At 43.2% G+C, this 18,015-nt stretch overlaps 1 protein-coding gene across 3 annotated transcripts; it reads left to right on the top strand.

Moving 5' to 3' along the window:
* Positions 1-496: 496 nt before the first annotated feature.
* On the top strand, positions 497-8,798 carry SLITRK5 (SLIT and NTRK like family member 5). 3 transcript variants are annotated; one of them, XM_029074316.2, is made up of 3 exons: positions 497-855; positions 3,310-3,533; positions 4,479-8,798. In XM_029074316.2, exons 2-3 carry the CDS (start codon positions 3,527-3,529, stop codon positions 7,403-7,405), a joined length of 2,934 nt encoding a protein of 977 aa, XP_028930149.1. In that variant the 5' UTR covers positions 497-855; positions 3,310-3,526; the 3' UTR covers positions 7,406-8,798. The 3 variants fall into 3 exon arrangements, with proteins under 3 accessions (XP_028930149.1, XP_028930153.1, XP_028930150.1); XM_029074317.2 differs by lacking the exon at positions 497-855 and adding an exon at positions 1,443-1,510; XM_029074320.2 differs by lacking the exons at positions 497-855; positions 3,310-3,533 and adding an exon at positions 1,377-1,510.
* Positions 8,799-18,015: the final 9,217 nt, after the last annotated feature.

The raw sequence follows: 18,015 nt of genomic DNA, 5'->3' as shown, positions 1-18,015 counted from the left end.
AAGAAAGAGAGAAGAGAGAGCGAGGAGGGGGAGGAAGAGGAGGAGAAGGAAGAGAGAGAGAGAGCGAGGAGGGGGAGGAAGAGGAGGAGGAAGGGGAGAGGAGGAGGAGGAAGAGAGGGAGGAAGAGGGGTAGGAGAGAGAGAAAGAGCAAGAAAAGGGGGAAGAGGAGGAGGAAGAGGGGGAGAAAGGAGGAGGAAGGGGGGAGGAGGAAGAGAGGGAGAAAGAGGGGCAGGAGAAAGAAAAAGCAAGAAAAGGGGGAAGAGGTAGGAGGAAGAAGGGGGGAAAAGGAGGAGGGGAGGAAGAAAGAGGGGTAGGAAAAAGCAAGAAAGGGGGGAAGAGGAGGAGGAAGAGGGGAGAAAGAGGAGGAGGGAGAAAAGAGGGAGAAAGAGGAATAGGAGAAAGAGCAAGAAAAGGGAGGAAGAGGGGGGGAGAAAGAGGGGTAGGAAAAAGAAAGAGCAAGGAAAGGGGGGAAGAGGGGGAGAAAGAAGAGGAGGAAGACGAAGAAAGAGAGAGGGGAAGGAGCGGAGGGCAAGACGACAGAGAAAGAATGAAAGGTCGGACGCAAGGGAAGAAGAACAAACCGAGATAGAAAGCGACAAGGGAAGGAAAGAGAGGGAAACCCCCCGAAAAATCAAGGCCGAAAAAAAGAGCAGAAAGAAGAGGAGAAAGCGGGTGGAGGAGAGGCAATCGCCGGGTCTTGCGGAGGAGTCGGAGCCCTCGGAGGCCGAGCCGAGGCGGTGGCCGGTCCGGCGGGGTGAAAGCCACCCCCATTTCAGGCCAAGGGGGAGCAGCGGCAGAGGATGCGGCCGAGGGAGGCCGGCAGGGCCGAGCGCAGGAGCGGCGGTGTCGGTGTGGGTGAGTGTCTGTGTCAGTGTGTGTCTCTCCGCGGGTCCGTGTGAGGGTGAGGGTGCTGCCTCGGGAAGCTGACCGGCACGTCAGCCAAAGGCAGAGTCTGGGCGGCTTTCTCTCCCCCTCTCCCCTCCGCCCCCCGCTCTGGCTCCTTCTCCCGCCTCGCCCCTCCCTCCCTCCCTCCTTCCTTCCCTCCCTCCCTCCTTCCCTCCCTCCTTCCCTCCTTCCCTCCCTCCCTCCCCCTGGTCCCCTTCCCTCCCTCTCCCTTTCCCCTCTCCCTTTTCCCTCTCCCTTTTCCCTCCGTCCTCCCCCTCCCCCTGCCGCTCCCTCCCCAATCTCCGCTCCCCCCCTCCTGCCCCGGGTCCCCCGTCCCCCCCCCGGCCCCCGGCTGCGGCAGAGCGCTCAGCACAGCAACGCCCGGAGCCCCCCGGGTCTGGCTGGGCGGACGGGGTTCGGCCCCCGGCTGGGTGCGGGTCTGGGTTCGGGTCCGCCTTTGGTCCCCCGGCCGGGTTTCGGCGGTGACCGGGAGCATTTTGTCGCCCTCGCCCGTCCCCAGCTGCACCTCTAGCCTCCTTCGCCCTGCCCCGGCGGGCGGCTCTCGCCCCGGAGGGACGGTCCCTGGGGGGGCTGCCATGGTTGGGCCCCGGACCTCGAACGCTCAGTAAGTATGGGCTTTACTTTTCTCGTCTGAGGTGGTTTATTTTTTGGGGGGTGGGGGGGGGGGGGGGGGGGTTCTCCCCTCCCTGCTCCCATCCCCCTCCTCTCCTCCTTTGCCTTCCGTTTCGTGGGCGGGGGCTGCTCGCCCCCCTCTCTGTCTCGGGAAGACTGGGGTCTTGGCCGATCGACCCCCTCCCCTCCCCTCCCCTCCCCTCCCCTCCCCTCCCCTCCCCTCCCCTGCGTCCGTCCGACCTTACGTCCATCCGTCCGACCCTGCCACCCCCGGCGCCCCCCGCCCTCTCCCCATCCCCGTCCCCATTCCCATCCCCATTCCCATCTCCACCCCCATTTCCACCCCCATCCTCATCCCCACCCCCATCCTCCCCACCCCCCACCCCCATTCCCATTCTCATCTCCATCCCCCCTCCCATTCCCACCCCATCCCCACCCCCATTCCCACCCCATCCCCATCCCCACCCCCCATTCCCATTCCCACCCCATCCCCATCCCCACCCCCCATTCCCATTCCCACCCCATCCCCATTCCCAACCCCATTTCCACCCCCATCCCCACCCCCTTTCATTCCCACCCCCATTCCCATCCCCATTCCCATCCCCATCCAGCCTCGGTGTCCGGCGGCTTCGTGCGGGATATGCAGTGCGGTAATCCAGGGTCTCAACTCTTGAGGGGGGTGGGAGGAAAACAAATGCGGGCTGAAGCCCTGCGAGGACCCCTCAGGCCAAAGGAACAGTGGGGAACCTAGGGCGATGTTTAAACCCAAGGTGCGTTTTCCACTCGGGATCGGAACCACCCAGGTCACAGTCAACTTTATTTCTTGATTTTCCGGCCTGTCTCCTTGGGGGAGGGGAAGGGATGCGGGGGGGGGGGGGGGCTGCCATTCCCTACTCCCTTCATACTGTTCTCCACGGAATTAAAGTTGTAAACGCCCGGGAGTTTAACACTGGCCGGGCACATTTCGCAACGGGCGCTTTTTTCTTCCCTTTTTTTTTTTCTTCTCCCGGGTTGGGGGGAGGGGGAGGAGGAGGAGACGAGGAGAGGAGGGAGCAAAGAGCCGCCGAATGCACGGATTCGATCGAATCAGGAAAAGCATTTGCAAGGTAAATGTTGGCTTTTAAATAGGATCTTTGGAGCTGCCATTATGCAGTAAAACCGAGCGCCTCCCGTGATAGCGATCTGGTGACTGTGGTACTTGAAATAGAGTCCGCCCGTGGGTTGCTCTGAATGTCTGCTTGGACCCACCGCTGCGTCCATGCATGTAGCTGGGCAGAGCTCTTTCAAAGCCAGAAGACTGCTCAGAGAGGACTGCGTGTAGGCACGCCTCCCTGCTTCAGCGCTCCCTGGGCGGATTTGAACCCCGGGCCTCCGGAGCCCCTTGGCAGGCATGAGATGTGGCCCATGGGCGCGTTTCTCCACGCCAGACTTTGGTGGGGTGGATTAAAGCGGCGTCGAGGATGGCTCAAGAAAAGACGTCCCCTTCCAGGAGCTAAAATCTCAACCCAGATGAGTAATTTCTCTGCCCCGGCCACACACCACGCCAAACGCCTAGGGGGGCGTCTATCCCGCTCCTTTACTTATCCCTTATTAGTGTTTGTGACCACCGCCGGCACAACTCGGAGAAAAGCTTCAAGGAGACAGAAAGACAGCAAGGAAAAAAAAAAAGCCCAAGAAACCAGGATTTGTTTCGGCCATAGGCAATGTGGATAATAAATCACGGATGCGGGTGACTGGTAGCCTTTTTTTCTCTCTCTCTCTCTGTCTCTCTCTTTTTGGCTTTTTTATCAGTTCTAGTGTCTTCTACCTTAGAGGATGAACGCTGACAGCCATCGGCACTCCTAATCGGTAACTCCACTGTTCAGTGTCGACGATGAGATGTTTGCCCGAGACCCTTTTAGATCTGTCCATCCTTATGACGTTAATTTTACCAAACACTGGAAATAAACGCTATGTCAGATATGGCTGAGGCTGCGGCGATCGTAGGGAGCTTTTCCAGTGGGGGCAGATGCTGGGTGAGTGCCGAGAACCTTTCTTTTCACTCCGTGCGACTGGAGGGGTGCGAGGATTGCAGGGAGGTTTCCCTTCCCGTGGACATCTCCAGTCCACCGTGTGTGTAACTCTTGTAGAGGGTGGAAGACCCCAATTTGGTCACAGGACGGATACCATTAGAGACGGCGGCCCGAAATTGCAGTCGAGAACTGCTACGTGGTTCTCAACTGCCGGATTAAAAGGTTGGCGGGCTTAACTGTGTCGGTGGAGAAGTTGAACGTTGTTATTTTTCTACCGCGAAGCGTTATAGGCAAACAGATTGATGTGAGGGAATCTCCGGGTTCCTTTGCTGCAGTAGCGTTCGTTCTTTCACCTCTTTCAAGTAGCCTTTGCTCTCTCTGCCTCCTTCCCCCCTGTCCCCAGGCGCTCACACACACAATTTCCCGTAACAGTTAAATTTAAGTAAAGTAAACCGAGCTTCTCTGAAAATCGGAAAAGCGCTTCGCGGTGCGCTGTTCACTGAAGAGGTTCTGAAAGGAAGCTAAGGAGTAAGTAAGGTGGGAAACCTCAGAAAATGGTGCTTCTTTTCTTTTAAATTAGAACCGTGAAAATGAACTGACAGCCATTTTATGTATATTTATGGGGTGATCTTAAAAAAAATGAGCAAAAGAAACGAAAATGTGATAGAGTCTTTAATATGATCTAACCCCGAGGGCATTTCATTTCACTGAATCCATTAATTCATAATATTTTAATAATATTAAATGGCTTTTAGTTTTACAAAGTCTGGGAATTCCGAGAGGAAGACTTTTTACATTCTTTCCCCCCGAACAAACACCACCTCCTTCCAGATTTTAGAAGGTAACACACCAAAAACTCCCGATAACTTAAATGGTCTGTGTATCTATTTATGCCTCTGTATTTGTCATATATATTATGTTCTTTTGTTTATTTTCTTTTCCATTCAGGAGGTAAAATGTACGCCTGCTGCTCCACAGTAACTTTGGAACAGGACCTCAACAGAAAAATGCATATCTGGATACTGCAGACTCTAGCATTTGCTTTAACGTCTCTCGTCCTTTCGTGGGCAGAAACCATCGATTACTATGGGGAAATCTGTGACAACGCCTGTCCTTGCGAGGAGAAGGATGGCATCTTAACGGTGAGCTGTGAAAACAGGGGGATTATCAGCCTCTCTGAAATCAGCCCTCCGAGGTTTCCAGTCTACCACCTCTTGCTGTCTGGAAATCTTTTGAACCGGCTCTATCCCAACGAGTTTATCAACTACACCGGAGCTTCTATTTTGCACCTGGGAAGCAATGTCATCCAGGACATTGAGACGGGGGCCTTTCATGGACTTCGGGGCTTAAGGAGACTGCACCTGAACAACAATAAGCTGGAACTGCTCCGTGATGACACTTTCCTTGGATTGGAGAGCCTGGAATATCTACAAGTCGATTACAATTACATCAGTGCCATTGAGCCCAACGCGTTCAGCAAATTGCAGTTGCTTCAGGTGCTGATCCTCAACGATAACCTCCTGTCGAGTTTACCCAACAACCTTTTCCGTTTTGTGCCCTTAACGCACTTGGATCTGAGGGGCAACCGTCTCAAGTTGCTACCCTATGGGGGTCTGCTGCAGCACATGGATAAAGTGGTAGAGTTGCAGCTGGAAGAAAACCCCTGGAATTGTTCTTGTGAGTTGATCTCCCTGAAAGATTGGTTGGACAGTATCTCGTACTCCGCGCTGGTGGGGGACGTGGTTTGCGAGACCCCCTTCCGGCTCCACGGCCGGGACCTGGACGAGGTCTCGAAGCAGGAACTCTGCCCGCGGAAACTCATCTCAGATTACGAAATGAGGCCGCAGACTCCGCTGAGCACGACCGGATACTTACACACCACCCCGGCCTCGGTCAACTCTGTAGCCACCTCTTCCTCCGCCGTTTACAAGCCTCCCCTGAGGCCACCCAAGGGGACGCGCCAGCCTAATAAGCCACGGGCCCGCCCTACGTCACGCCAGGCTTCTAAGGACCTGGGCTACAGCAACTATGGCCCCAGCATCGCCTACCAGACCAAATCCCCGGTGCCTTTGGAGTGTCCCACCGCCTGCTCCTGCAACCTGCAGATCTCCGACTTGGGTCTCAACGTCAACTGCCAGGAGCGAAAGATCGAAAGCATCTCTGAGCTGCAACCCAAGCCCTACAACCCCAAGAAGATGTACCTGACGGAGAACTACATCGCCGTGGTGCGCAGGACCGACTTCCTGGAGGCCACTGGGCTGGACCTGCTGCACCTGGGGAACAACCGCATTTCTGTGATTCAGGACCGTGCCTTTGGGGACCTCGCCAGCCTGCGGCGCCTCTACCTGAACGGGAACCTGATCGAGCGGCTGAGCCCGGAGTTGTTCTACGGCCTGCAGAGCCTACAGTACCTCTTCCTCCAAAACAATCTCATCCGGGAGGTCCAGTCGGGAACCTTCGACCCCGTCCCCAACCTGCAGCTCTTGTTTTTGAACAACAACTTCCTGCAGTCCTTGCCCGGGGGGGTCTTCTCCGGGGTGACCCTCTTCAGGTTGAGCCTGAGAAGCAACCGCTTTCCCTCCCTGCCCGTGAGCGGCCTGCTGGACCAGCTGCCGTCCCTGGTCCAGATCGACCTGCACGACAACCCGTGGGATTGCACTTGTGACGTGGTGGGCATGAAGCTGTGGGTGGAACAGCTCAAGGTGGGGGTCCTGGTCGACGAGGTTATCTGCAAGGCCCCCAAGAAGTTTGCTGAGACTGACATGCGGTCCATCAAGTCAGACCTCTTGTGCCCCGACTACTCTGATGTGGTGGTCTCGACACCGGCCCCCTCCTCCGTACAGGTCCCGGTCCGGTCCACCCCCTCTCCCTTCCCCGCCAGGCCCCCCAACAGCACCGGGGCCGCGGCCGAAGGTGACGGCGGGGGCGGCCCCTCCTCTTCCGTGCCCCTCTCGGTGCTGATCCTCAGCCTCCTGCTGGTCTTCATCATGTCGGTCTTCGTGGCCGCCGGGCTGTTCGTGCTGGTGATGAAGAGGAGAAAGAAAAGCCAGAGCGACCACACCAGTGCCAACAACTCGGATGTGAGCTCCTTCAATATGCAGTACAGCGTGTACAGCAGTGGCGGTGGGGGCAGCAGCCACCACCACCACCACCACCATCACTCACATCCCCATCCCCGGGGCCCCGCCCTCCCCAAGGTGAAGACCCCAGCTGGCCACGTGTACGAATATATCCCCCATCCCCTGGGCCACATGTGTAAAAACCCCATCTACCGTTCCCGGGAGGGCAACTCGGTGGAGGATTACAAAGACTTGCATGAACTCAAGGTCACCTACAGCAGCAGTAACCATCACCTGCAGCTGCAGCAGCAACAGCAACAACAGCAGCAGCAGCAGCAGCAGCAGCAGCAATCGCAGCCTCAGTTGCAGGCCCCGCACGGGGAGGAAGAGAGGCGGGAAAGCCACCACTTGCGCAGCCCAGCCTACAGCGTCAGCACCATCGAGCCGCGGGAGGAGCTGCTGACCCCCGTGCAAGATGCCGATCGTTTTTACAGAGGCATTTTGGAGCCCGATAAACACTCTTCTTCCACCACCACCACCACCCCTGGCAATAACCTCCCAGAATATCCCAAGTTCCCCTGTGGCCCCGCCGCCTATACCTTCTCCCCCAACTATGACCTTAGGCGCCCCCATCAGTACTTGCACCCGGGGGCCGTGGGGGAGAGCAGGCTGCGGGAAACTGTGCTCTATAACCCTCCAAGTACTGTCTATGTAGAACCCAACAGGAACGAGTATCTGGAATTAAAAGCAAAACTAAACGTTGAGCCGGACTACCTCGAAGTACTGGAAAAACAGACCACATTTAGTCAGTTTTAAAAACAGACAAACTCCAATAGAGCATTTGTATTTAAAACCAACCAACCAACCAACAACAAAAAAGCAAACACATGGCGAACCCATTTGATTAATTGTGTTGTTTTCAACGTTTAAGGTGAAGTGCCTTGGCACAGGATTTTCAGCTTCGGCGAATGATACTGAAAGGGTGTGCAATTTCATTTTATTTTTACAAGTAGGAAACTATGGTCTAAATTGGGCACAACATTGGCTCTTCTTGTGTGTGTTGGGGGAAGGAGTGTGGTCTATGGAGATAGGTTCATGCAGGTGACATAAAAATTGAATTTGTTGCTGCGGTTGGGAGTGCTTATTTGATTGAAAAAATGACAGTGCACAGATTCTCCTCTTTTCCCTTTGCTCTCTCTCCTTTCACTTCCCGGCTTCCCAGCGCTCCCTCCCGTCTCTCATCTCCCTTCCCCCTTCCCCACACCACCAACTTTTTAAGCCATGGGTGGGTCTAAATGGCTTTTATGGAGAGATTAGCACACCCCGACTTTAATACAAAATTTCCTTTTTTTTAAGGATGTGTTTGTATGCTTTCTGGACTTTTGAATTAAAAAAAAAATTATGATCTTTAAATGGATCGATATAGATGTGGACAGATCATTAAAGAGTGCAAAGCTGTATGATCCACTACTGGTTAGTCAAAATAACTTATTGATGAAATATAAAACAAAAATATTTTATCGTAGCACCTATTTTTATATGAACATTAGCCTTTCTCTTTCCTTCACTCTTTTAGTCTTTGATTTGCTCAGAGGTGTTGCACTACATCGGGTGCTTTCTAAAGCGGAAGTGGTATCAGGAGGGCATCTTCTGTCTCTAAATTTACCAGTAATTATGACCAAATCTTACAGGACAATCCAAACCACAGAATTCGGTCATATAAAATATCGCCAGATTTCTTTTTCCAAGGCATTAGAAACCATCTACTATTAGGGCAGCTAGTTGGACTAACTAGTGTGGGATGTGTGGAAATTGTTGATTTTAACAGGAAAAGCAGGTTTGTTCCATTAGTCAGTCGAGATCAAATGATTTGACTACTGTCGTAGCCAATTTCTGATTGTTTAGATAATTACAATTGCACTTGTACAGCTCCATGTGTACACTGGCACCTCGGAAGACCAAATGATGGACTGTACGAATATATATATATGTGTGTCTGTGTGTATATATACATACACATATATATATATGTGTATGTATATATACACATATGGTGACTTTTACTCCCTTGGGCAACAGGCAATGAGGATTACCATAAACCCACCATCACTGTAAAATGGGGCTTCTGGTGTCTCATGTATCCCAGCACATGTATTTTTCTTTTTCAGATAGTTTATGAATAAACACTGGATAACTATTTCAAATGCGAGGAATGAAGTAATGATTACTTGAAGATCCAAATGTCTTGCCCAAATTAAACAGAACACAAAGACACACTCACATATAATATATATGGGAAGCAGCGTGGCTTATGGAAAGGGTACAGACGTGGAAGTCAGAGGACGTGAGTTCTAATCCCAGCTCCGCCACATATCAGCTGTGTGATTTTGGGCAAGTCACTTGACTTCTCTTTGCCTCCACTATCTCATCTGTAAAATGGAGATTAAGAATGTGAGCCCCACGTGGGACAATCTGATTACCTTGTATCTACCCCAGTGCTTAGAACAGTGCTCGGCACATAGTAAGCGCATAACAAGTGCCATTGTTATTATTATTATTATTATTAAATACATGCACATACTTATTATGGTTAGGTGTAAATAGGAAAAACTCACAATAGGCATAATTTATTCATTTCCGAATGATAAACTTTCATGATTAAGGGACAGCATATTGTTCTGGGAGGCTTTGTAATTGAATATGGCACCGGTATGTTTAGTAGCTAATTGTCACATCTACAAGCTAACATATGTTTATTAGTGATATATCCTTATTTAAAAGACAATTTTCTTTTATGGCATCATTATAATATATGGAGCAGGGTAAGTAGTGTGCACATTGTCTCGATATTCTTAGGATTTCATGCTTGGTATTGTTTACTGAGTTCTCTCGATTTTCCATTATTTTCATATTTTGGCTTAATGTAAAACCCTCTTCCACAGTTTTGGTGAGATCATTGGTTGCTATTGAAATGCTTTAAGTATTTATGACTACAAACTACTTAGCCTAATATTTAGCTCCTGGATTGACTGCCAATTTTTATATCGGAGTATTGAAATGTTTATCAGAAATAGTCTAAATCTACAGGGAAATGTGCCATAGTCAGTCTTTGTAGGTCCTCCCTGTCATCTATATTGACATTGTGTATAAATATCAATTTTGTTAAGAACACTTTATTTTCAGGACATTCTGCCACAAAGACGCAGCACCACCTATAAGTAAATTGACAATAACTACTTGAATTGTGAGCAAATGAATGGTAGTCACATACCCAGGGCGGGGGGAGGAGGTTGGGGGGGAAGAGTTAGGCCTTCCATATCATCTGTAAATCTTGCCCCTTTCAATCATGAAGGGTGGAGGGATCAGAGGTAATTAACACAGTGCAGTGACCAGTTCACTGAGGAAAGAAATTTAAAAAGCAGATGTTCCATATTTAGCTTTTCTGTCCCTTTCCTCAGATGACACTCTTTAGGTCTCTTCCCATCCATTCAGGAAAGGTTCTCAGCAGATATGATTCCTTTAGGCTCCTGCACCTCCTAGAATCAGAATTCTGGAGAACTGCTCACCCTGGAGCGATGTCTTGGGAAAGCAAGGGAGTGCTAGTGAGTCGGGCTCTCGTAATAATGATGATGAAGATAATCATCGTAATAATATTTGTCAAACACGTGCCAAGCACTGTACTAAGCACTGGGGTAGATAAGTTAATCAGGGCTCATATGGGGCTCACTCACAGTCTAATAGGGAGTGAGAACTGGCATTGCAAATGAGGAAACTCAGGCACAGAGAAATTGTGACTTACCCAAGGAGCCAGGATTAAAACCCAGGTCCTTTAACTCCTAGGCCTCCACTAGGCCATGCTGCTTCCCCGTGCACTTCCCTTTAGTGGAAAATCATTCCATGCCCATCTGCATTGAACTGGGGCAGCTAAATGCACTTCTCTATTGTGCGTTTCCCTTTAGTGAAGTGCATTAGAAAAGAAGTGCATTAGAGAAGTGCATTAGCTGCCCCATCCACATTTAACTGGGGCAGCTGAATAGAGTTTTATTTGAAAAAAGGTTTGGAGCCCTCTAGTGTGTTTGCTCCAGGACAGTGATCCCAGTTGCCTACCTCTGAGTGGTTCAAGTTCTTGTACACCTTCCTCAGTGAGCCTAGATTAGAGGTGGTTCCAAGTCTTAGAACACCCTTGAGAGTGCTTGATTGGTCACATGAGGAGCTTGTGAAATTAGCTTTTCTATCTTCATCTACTTCCTCTGAATCAAATGCACGATTCACAGAGGGGAAAAAAATGAACATGATTATGCCATGTTCATACTGGATATACTTTGAGAACCAAAATAATGAATGAACAGAGCTGAATTCCTAAATCTATAGTTTTCCTGACATGCCTGATATGAATGAGAATACAAATATGTTGGGAAGATGAAATCATCCTTACAATGACTCCCAATAAAAAGGTGTATTTAAAAAGTGATTGGAATAATTAAAAATACAAAGGTTACTCCCAAAGATAAAATGGAAACTTTCAGAGAAAATTTTCAATTGTGAAGTTATTTTTTCCAATAGTCTGATACTTTTGAAAATACTATGAAATAGACATTAATGCATATTGCTTAATTTGGATCCCAACCTTTTCTTAAGCACTAAATATATACTATTTCTACTAACATTCTTTGTATAACATGATTATTGTTGCCCCAATCTTAAAGTACACAAAATACTGCACCAAGAAGTATGTAAGTTTCATCTATACAATCAGAGAAGCAATTGGTCATGAAATGTAATTTTTAAATGTTGGTGTTGCAGAGTAAATGCTCATCAGTTCTATTAAATTGTAAAACTTAAAACTGGAAATCGTAAAATAAGAACAAAGTGTTATTTATTCCTCTTCTAATACTCAATGCCCTACATACTATTTCAGGGTACATCAGTGAAGATCCATGTTTTAGCATTTGTTTTACCAAATTCAAAAGACTACGTTTTTTCATTTTGTTTTGTTTTTGTTGCACAAGTATGATTTGAATAACCTTTGCCCATATTAGTTGTAGGTTGTTGAAAAACAATCAGAAATATGTTGGCTATTATAAGTTGGATGAGTGCAAAACTTAAACTTTGGTATTGATGTGCAGCTAGAGTTTTATTTTTACTTTTTCTCTCAATGTTAAATTTCAAATATTGAGGACCAGATAGTGGCTTCCCTATTCTCCCCTATTTTAAGTGCAGATAGCCTTGAGTTAGACATACTCCTTAATTTTTAACCTTATGTTCTTAGTTAACTTTTAAATTAATATAATTATTTAATAATAATATAAAAATTATAAAATTATATTTTTTCATTTAAATACCATTCTTACATGGTATTTGTTAAGCACTTCTTATGTGCCAAGCACTGTTCTTAAAACCTGTTCAGCTAATGAACTAAAATTATGGTTTAATTTATATTTTATAGAGCATCATGAAATTGTTCCCACAGTTTTTAATTCTGTAACATTTATCCTCTGGCAAGTTTAAGGTCTGTTCTTTGTTCTGGTCAGTTCTACACTTGCAAAGAGAAGTGAACCACAGAGCTAGTACAGAGAAAATTGTGCAGGCAAATGTAGACTTTGGGGCCTTACAGGGTACTTTGACAATGACCTTTGGGGCCTAGGGTACTATGTCAGTGGTCTCAGTTGCCTCTTCTTTAGTATCAAGCTGGTATGATGAAATAATGCTAATATTTATTCATATAATTTATTTATAAGTGAGAAGAGTTCTGCCCCTGTTCAAAAGGTCAGAAGTGGGTTTCTCTTCTCATATGGCTGCAAATTGGCCCAGAGAGTCATTAGCTCCAAAAGAATGAAAATATGACAGATAATGAAAGGACTTGTGATTTAGCAAAGTATTATTATCATTTGAATTATTTACATGACCTCAAATTAGTAGTTCGACTGAACTTTACAAGTAAATATAACCGCAATTTTCAGAATAGCAATTATGTTGGATGGATTGGGGACAAAAAACACAGAGGCACCAATGAACATTACAAATCAAAAGCATTTAATTAATTGGTTTTTCAAAGGAAATAAAGTGCAATAAGAGTAGTAATTAAATGATTATCAAAATGACTAATTAGATTACAGTACATTTTCCTAGGATAAACCATTCTAAGAATTCTACTGTCAGGAAAAAATTAAAATTAATAGTACCAGTTGAAAACACATCTCTGCAGTGGGACTGAGAACTTTGTATGCCACACACCCAGACTGCTCACAAATTAATTTTAACTTTGTTGAGCATAAACTAAAAATGCTAATTTCATTTTGTGGAAAATTTGACATTGAGTGAACTTATTTTCTATCACCCTTAATATTCGAATACTTAGTATTTTAAGATATTTGGGATATTAGTCAGAAAACAATGTGCCAGTACTTTCAGGGTAGTATTGTCACCAGTTGGCAAATGTTGATATCTACTCTAAGTCATGTGTTCTTTGGCTACCCTTCAGTTACGTCAGGTCAGAATTAAAGAGAATGGGGCTGATGCAAGTATTCTGTATGAAATGTATCAAACAAAAAAACACAAACAAAAGCCACTCTGGATTCTGTAGTCTGTTTTGCTCATCAAAGTATCAAAGTCAAGCAAACTCTGCCATATAAATTGTATCAGATTATTTAAATGAACTGATGTTTATATTGCATATGAAAATGTTACTGTCCTGCTGTTTGTTAAAAGAAATGATTTATTGCCAATTCAATCAAATACTTAATTCAGGTTTCTTAACTAAAAACCTTTTGAAAGAAAGATCTAGGCATATGGACTTTTTCATCAGTTCTTTCAGTTTGAAAAATATAAAATTAAAATAAGCCAAGTAATTAATAACTTCCATCGTATTTACTGCCAATACATTTATAAAGGTAATGGTAGAAATTGATATTTAAAATGTTGGGTGTCATCGTTTGGTCATAATTTTCTTATCACTATGTGGAATATAACCTACCATATTACTTATGCTAAAGAGATAGGAATCTACAACAACAAAGAGGAATGATGTAATGCTTTCCTACCAATTAAAGTGTGCCTCTTAAATAATGAAAGGTTTACTTTTAGAGGGAGTCATGGAATAAGGCATTCAAAAGTTTTTCATTTTTAATTTCACATATTCAAAGTTGAAAATGTAATGAAAATAAATAATCAAAATAGTTTGCACTTTGATAGTACATATTAATAGATTATCATTAAAAAAAGACTTGGAAATGCCACATGAACTTTACAGTTTACATTCAGTGTACTGCTAAAAGTATTCAAGTCATATGTATGCATGTATTAAAGAAAAACCTGCTTTGCAAAAATCACTGTCCTTGTACAGTGATTCATGTGAGGTGACATTTTAGCTTTTAAGTAACAATCATAGTCCTACTTGTGGTACCAGTAGCAATTCTTCTCTACGGTAGCAGTAATTGCTCGTAAAGCAGGGTTATTACAGCAAAACAACCTTGTCATGAAATTCTATTTTCTTACTATAAATTTGATTTTGAATATAGAAAAATAAAAATGCTAGATGTATTTCAAGGTTGTCATTAGGTGTTGTATAATGGGGTTGTATATTTACATAAAAAGGAAAAGCCTGGCAATAATTCCTCTGAAAACAGTCTTTTTATTGACTTTAATGACACTCAGAGATATTCATCAGCCATATGCTTCATGACTGAAGGCAAAGAGATTTATAAAGATCCAACACATTGGGTTTGTAATTTAAAGCCTCTTTTGCCTATTTTCGTGTGTGTGTGTGTGTGTATATATATATATATATATAGAGAGAGAGAGAGAGAGAGAGAGAGAGAGAGAGAGAGAGAGAGAGAGAGAGAGAGAGAGATAATATATATATACATACTTCCGATTTCAGTGGACAATATTCCATTCTTATTCTTGTATATCTGCATCTTGTCCATCCAGGTCTTTGAGACCATAGATTGAAGCTTCTTTTAACGAGTTTAATACTTTAAGCTATACATTTCCAAATATATGCAGTTCTCTATTCATATTTAAATGCTCTATATCCCATTCATTAAATTTTCAAGTTTACAAGTAATTTTAGAGGTTCTTTGCAGAACTACTTAGTACAAAATTTATTCTTTCTGTCAAGTGATGGAATCATCATCATCCTCTTGCCCCTCACTCTTCTTTATTAATGTGGCATCATAGTGTTTCAAATTTTAAATTGTTTAACATTTTCATAATAGTTGAAATAAACACAGTTTAACTATTCAATTTCACACCCATCAAATGACCCCTTTGTATTCTCAGCTGTTGCCTTTCAAAACCACAAAAGTGTATAAGCACATTAATAATGTGACCTAAAAAGCAGAGACTATTTAAGACTATGTTTTTTATGTCACTGAAATTATTTGGCAATTTAATTTCATAATTAAAACACACAAGCACCTAAAATCTTACTGTTTATAGATATAATCACAAATACTTATGAAACTATTCCCTCTTTAGTAGAATTTCTGTTAAGAGCTTCACACACATATTATTGGAAGAATTTGGTTTAATTTTAGCCTTGAAAACTTTTCCAATTACTGTTGAGTACAGAAGATGTGATTTGAGATTTTTGAAAAAGATGATAATTTTGTTATATTTCATTGAGTTTTATGTCACCTTTTAAAAGGAAAAATATAGTGATCCATGACTACATTGCATTTTTTTGTATGGTAGTCATAAGTCCCTTAATTTGTTGCATTTTGTTTTAACAATCTACAAACTGATGATTCAGATTATTTTCAGGCTGGTCATATTTTAGGGAATCTTAAGTATAGAACAATTTTGGTTTCAATTAGAATGCTTTTTCAGATAATTTTAAAAAAATAGTAATGGGGCTTTTCTTGGATATGTGCGGGGGATAAAACTTTTCAGAGTGCTCTGGAGGGATTTTTCTTTTGCTGTTGTATTTGATAAAAAATCTTTTAATATATTGATAGCAGCAAATTTTAATAATTAATGAAAATTATTTAAATTTTGGATTGAAAACATTTAAATGAATAGAAAATGTTGTAACAGATCAAAATAGATGCATTTTATGGTAACATTTCTTCCTGTAGTTCTTGCCCTGAGTGGTTTTTGCAAATGTGAAACCATTAACTCAGTGTTTAGCTAATTTTAGCAACATATAGTATTTTTATTTTTTCATTTATAAGTTAAAGGATATATTCAGTAACTGAAATATGAAAATATTTTACTTTATGCACCTTCTCTTTCTATAGTATACCAAATAACTATGGTGTACTCTATAGTTAATCACTATCTTTATTTATATATATAAATATTACCTGGACATGCATTTTAAAAAATTTCTTTTTTAAAATTTCATTTAAAAAAAATTTCTATATTGATAAAGCATATTTGAATTAAGCATTCATCTTCAAATACTTGGAAATTTATAAGCTGTAGTTTCTTAAAAACATTATAAAAGATTCATATACAACTCTATAGGATTCACTGAATTATTAATTTATTTAAATAATAGCCCCACTACTATAGCAGGGATTTTAAGGATATTAATTTGAAATGTATTTTTTAAACATATCCATAGTTCATATTTGAATTAGTCATCTTTAAAAGCTTTGAAAATTACAGTTCCATAAATCTATTCCAAAAGATACACACATACGTCTTTAGGAAGCCTTGAAATTTACACTTTTATATTGTGAGAATTCTAAACTTCTGAAAAGTCACAAACATTCAAAGTCTTATCCAATGTACAATCCAATTTTCAGTCGAATATATTTTGGCTGAGGTTAAAATTATTTATGTTTTCTAAACATGCTAAAAATAAAGTCATGTTTCTAAATTAACCTTTTTTTTAAAAAAACAAAAACAAAACTTGGTAATATTTGTACCAGAAACTACCAATTCCTTATCAGATATGCAATCTGTAAGTATTAAATGACTTCTATTCCTTTTATGGTAATTGTATCCTGAATATAGGCAATGATTCACAATAAGACGTGTCTAGCTATCAGATTATGTACAAAAAGAAGATATTTACCCAAGTCTCTTACCTCCCTCCAGTCATATATATAGAGAGAGCTAAGAATTGTTCCTAACATAACTGTGATTAATGTTGAGATCTCTCATCAGATAACATGAATGAGCCTCAGTTTTGAGACTTCAGGAAGTACTTGCAAAGTTTAATTGACAGTGGCCTGGCCATGCTATTTGTGCTCTCTTATCACCTAAGAGTCTTGCAAAGTGCAATGAGCAAGTGGGTGGGTGAAGCCACATTGTGAGGGGAATGTTTGATATTCACCCAAATTAATCAGCAATAATAATAATAATGTTGGTATTTGTTAAGCTCTTACTATGTGCAGAGCACTGTTCTAAGTGCTGGGTAGATACAGGATCATCAGGTTGTCCCATATGAGACTCACAATCTTAGTGCCCATTTTACAGATGAGGTAACTGAGGCACAGAGAAGTTAAGTGACTTGCCCACAGTCACACGGCTGACAAGTATCAAAGTCAGGATACAAACCCATGATCTCTGACTCCCAAGCCTGTGCTTTTTCCACTGAGCCACGCTGCTTCTCTAAAGGCAGAACAGGAACTAAGGAGTAGGATTCCTGATTTACAGAACTTTGTTCTTTCCACTGGATCAACAGTATAACAGTTAAAGTTATTTCAAAAAGATGCAGTGAGTATATATTTTTTTATTTACCTTACAAAAATACAAGGAGTTATCCCTTTTATCCCAGTCATTGTCAGCAAGTTATTAGAGTTTCCCATTCTTCCTGCCCTGCATTAGAATAAATTTAGATTTCAATTGCAAAATGAAATTCTTTGTTTTAAATGTTTGCTTAGCCACTTAATGTCTAGAGTATTTTTTGTAACTGAAAAGTGTATAATTATTAAATTTTGTGCTTTCCAGATGATGGAAAGTATATCTATCAAATACATTAAAACCAATTCCAAAAAAGCATTGAAATTGGAGAAATGAAGGGAAACTATGAACAGGATAAAATTCCACTCATTCCCTCTCTCCACCAAAAAGAAATCCTCAATCCAAATTTTAAAGCATAATATTCCAGAATGAAATAGCTTTGAGTCAGAGCACGATAGAAACCTGACCGAAGTGTACCCTTTTACAAGTACTGGTGATTGCAGCATGTAATTTTTATTTCAAAAATAACATATTTGAGAACCCATATAGTTGGATTCGGGCCCTGGATGGGTAGCATGGTCTTGGTTTTCCTGACACTGAGCTCATCATCTTGAACCAGATGAACGGGCATAGATAAGAAATAGATGGGTGATGGTATTTCTTCATTGCATTTCCCATCATTTTCTGGGTTACCGTGGAAATACGAAAAATTTTGATCTCTGAGTTTTAACTACCACCTTCAATGCCGTAGGATATTTTCTGAAGGATAAACCAACCTTCTGAGTCTTCTT

The sequence above is a fragment of the Ornithorhynchus anatinus genome, chromosome 10 (genome assembly GCF_004115215.2).
Source record: "Ornithorhynchus anatinus isolate Pmale09 chromosome 10, mOrnAna1.pri.v4, whole genome shotgun sequence".
Classification (NCBI taxonomy): domain Eukaryota; kingdom Metazoa; phylum Chordata; class Mammalia; order Monotremata; family Ornithorhynchidae; genus Ornithorhynchus; species Ornithorhynchus anatinus.
The sequence above is the reverse complement of the archived record's forward strand: the minus strand, read 5'-3'. Positions and strand labels throughout refer to the sequence as shown.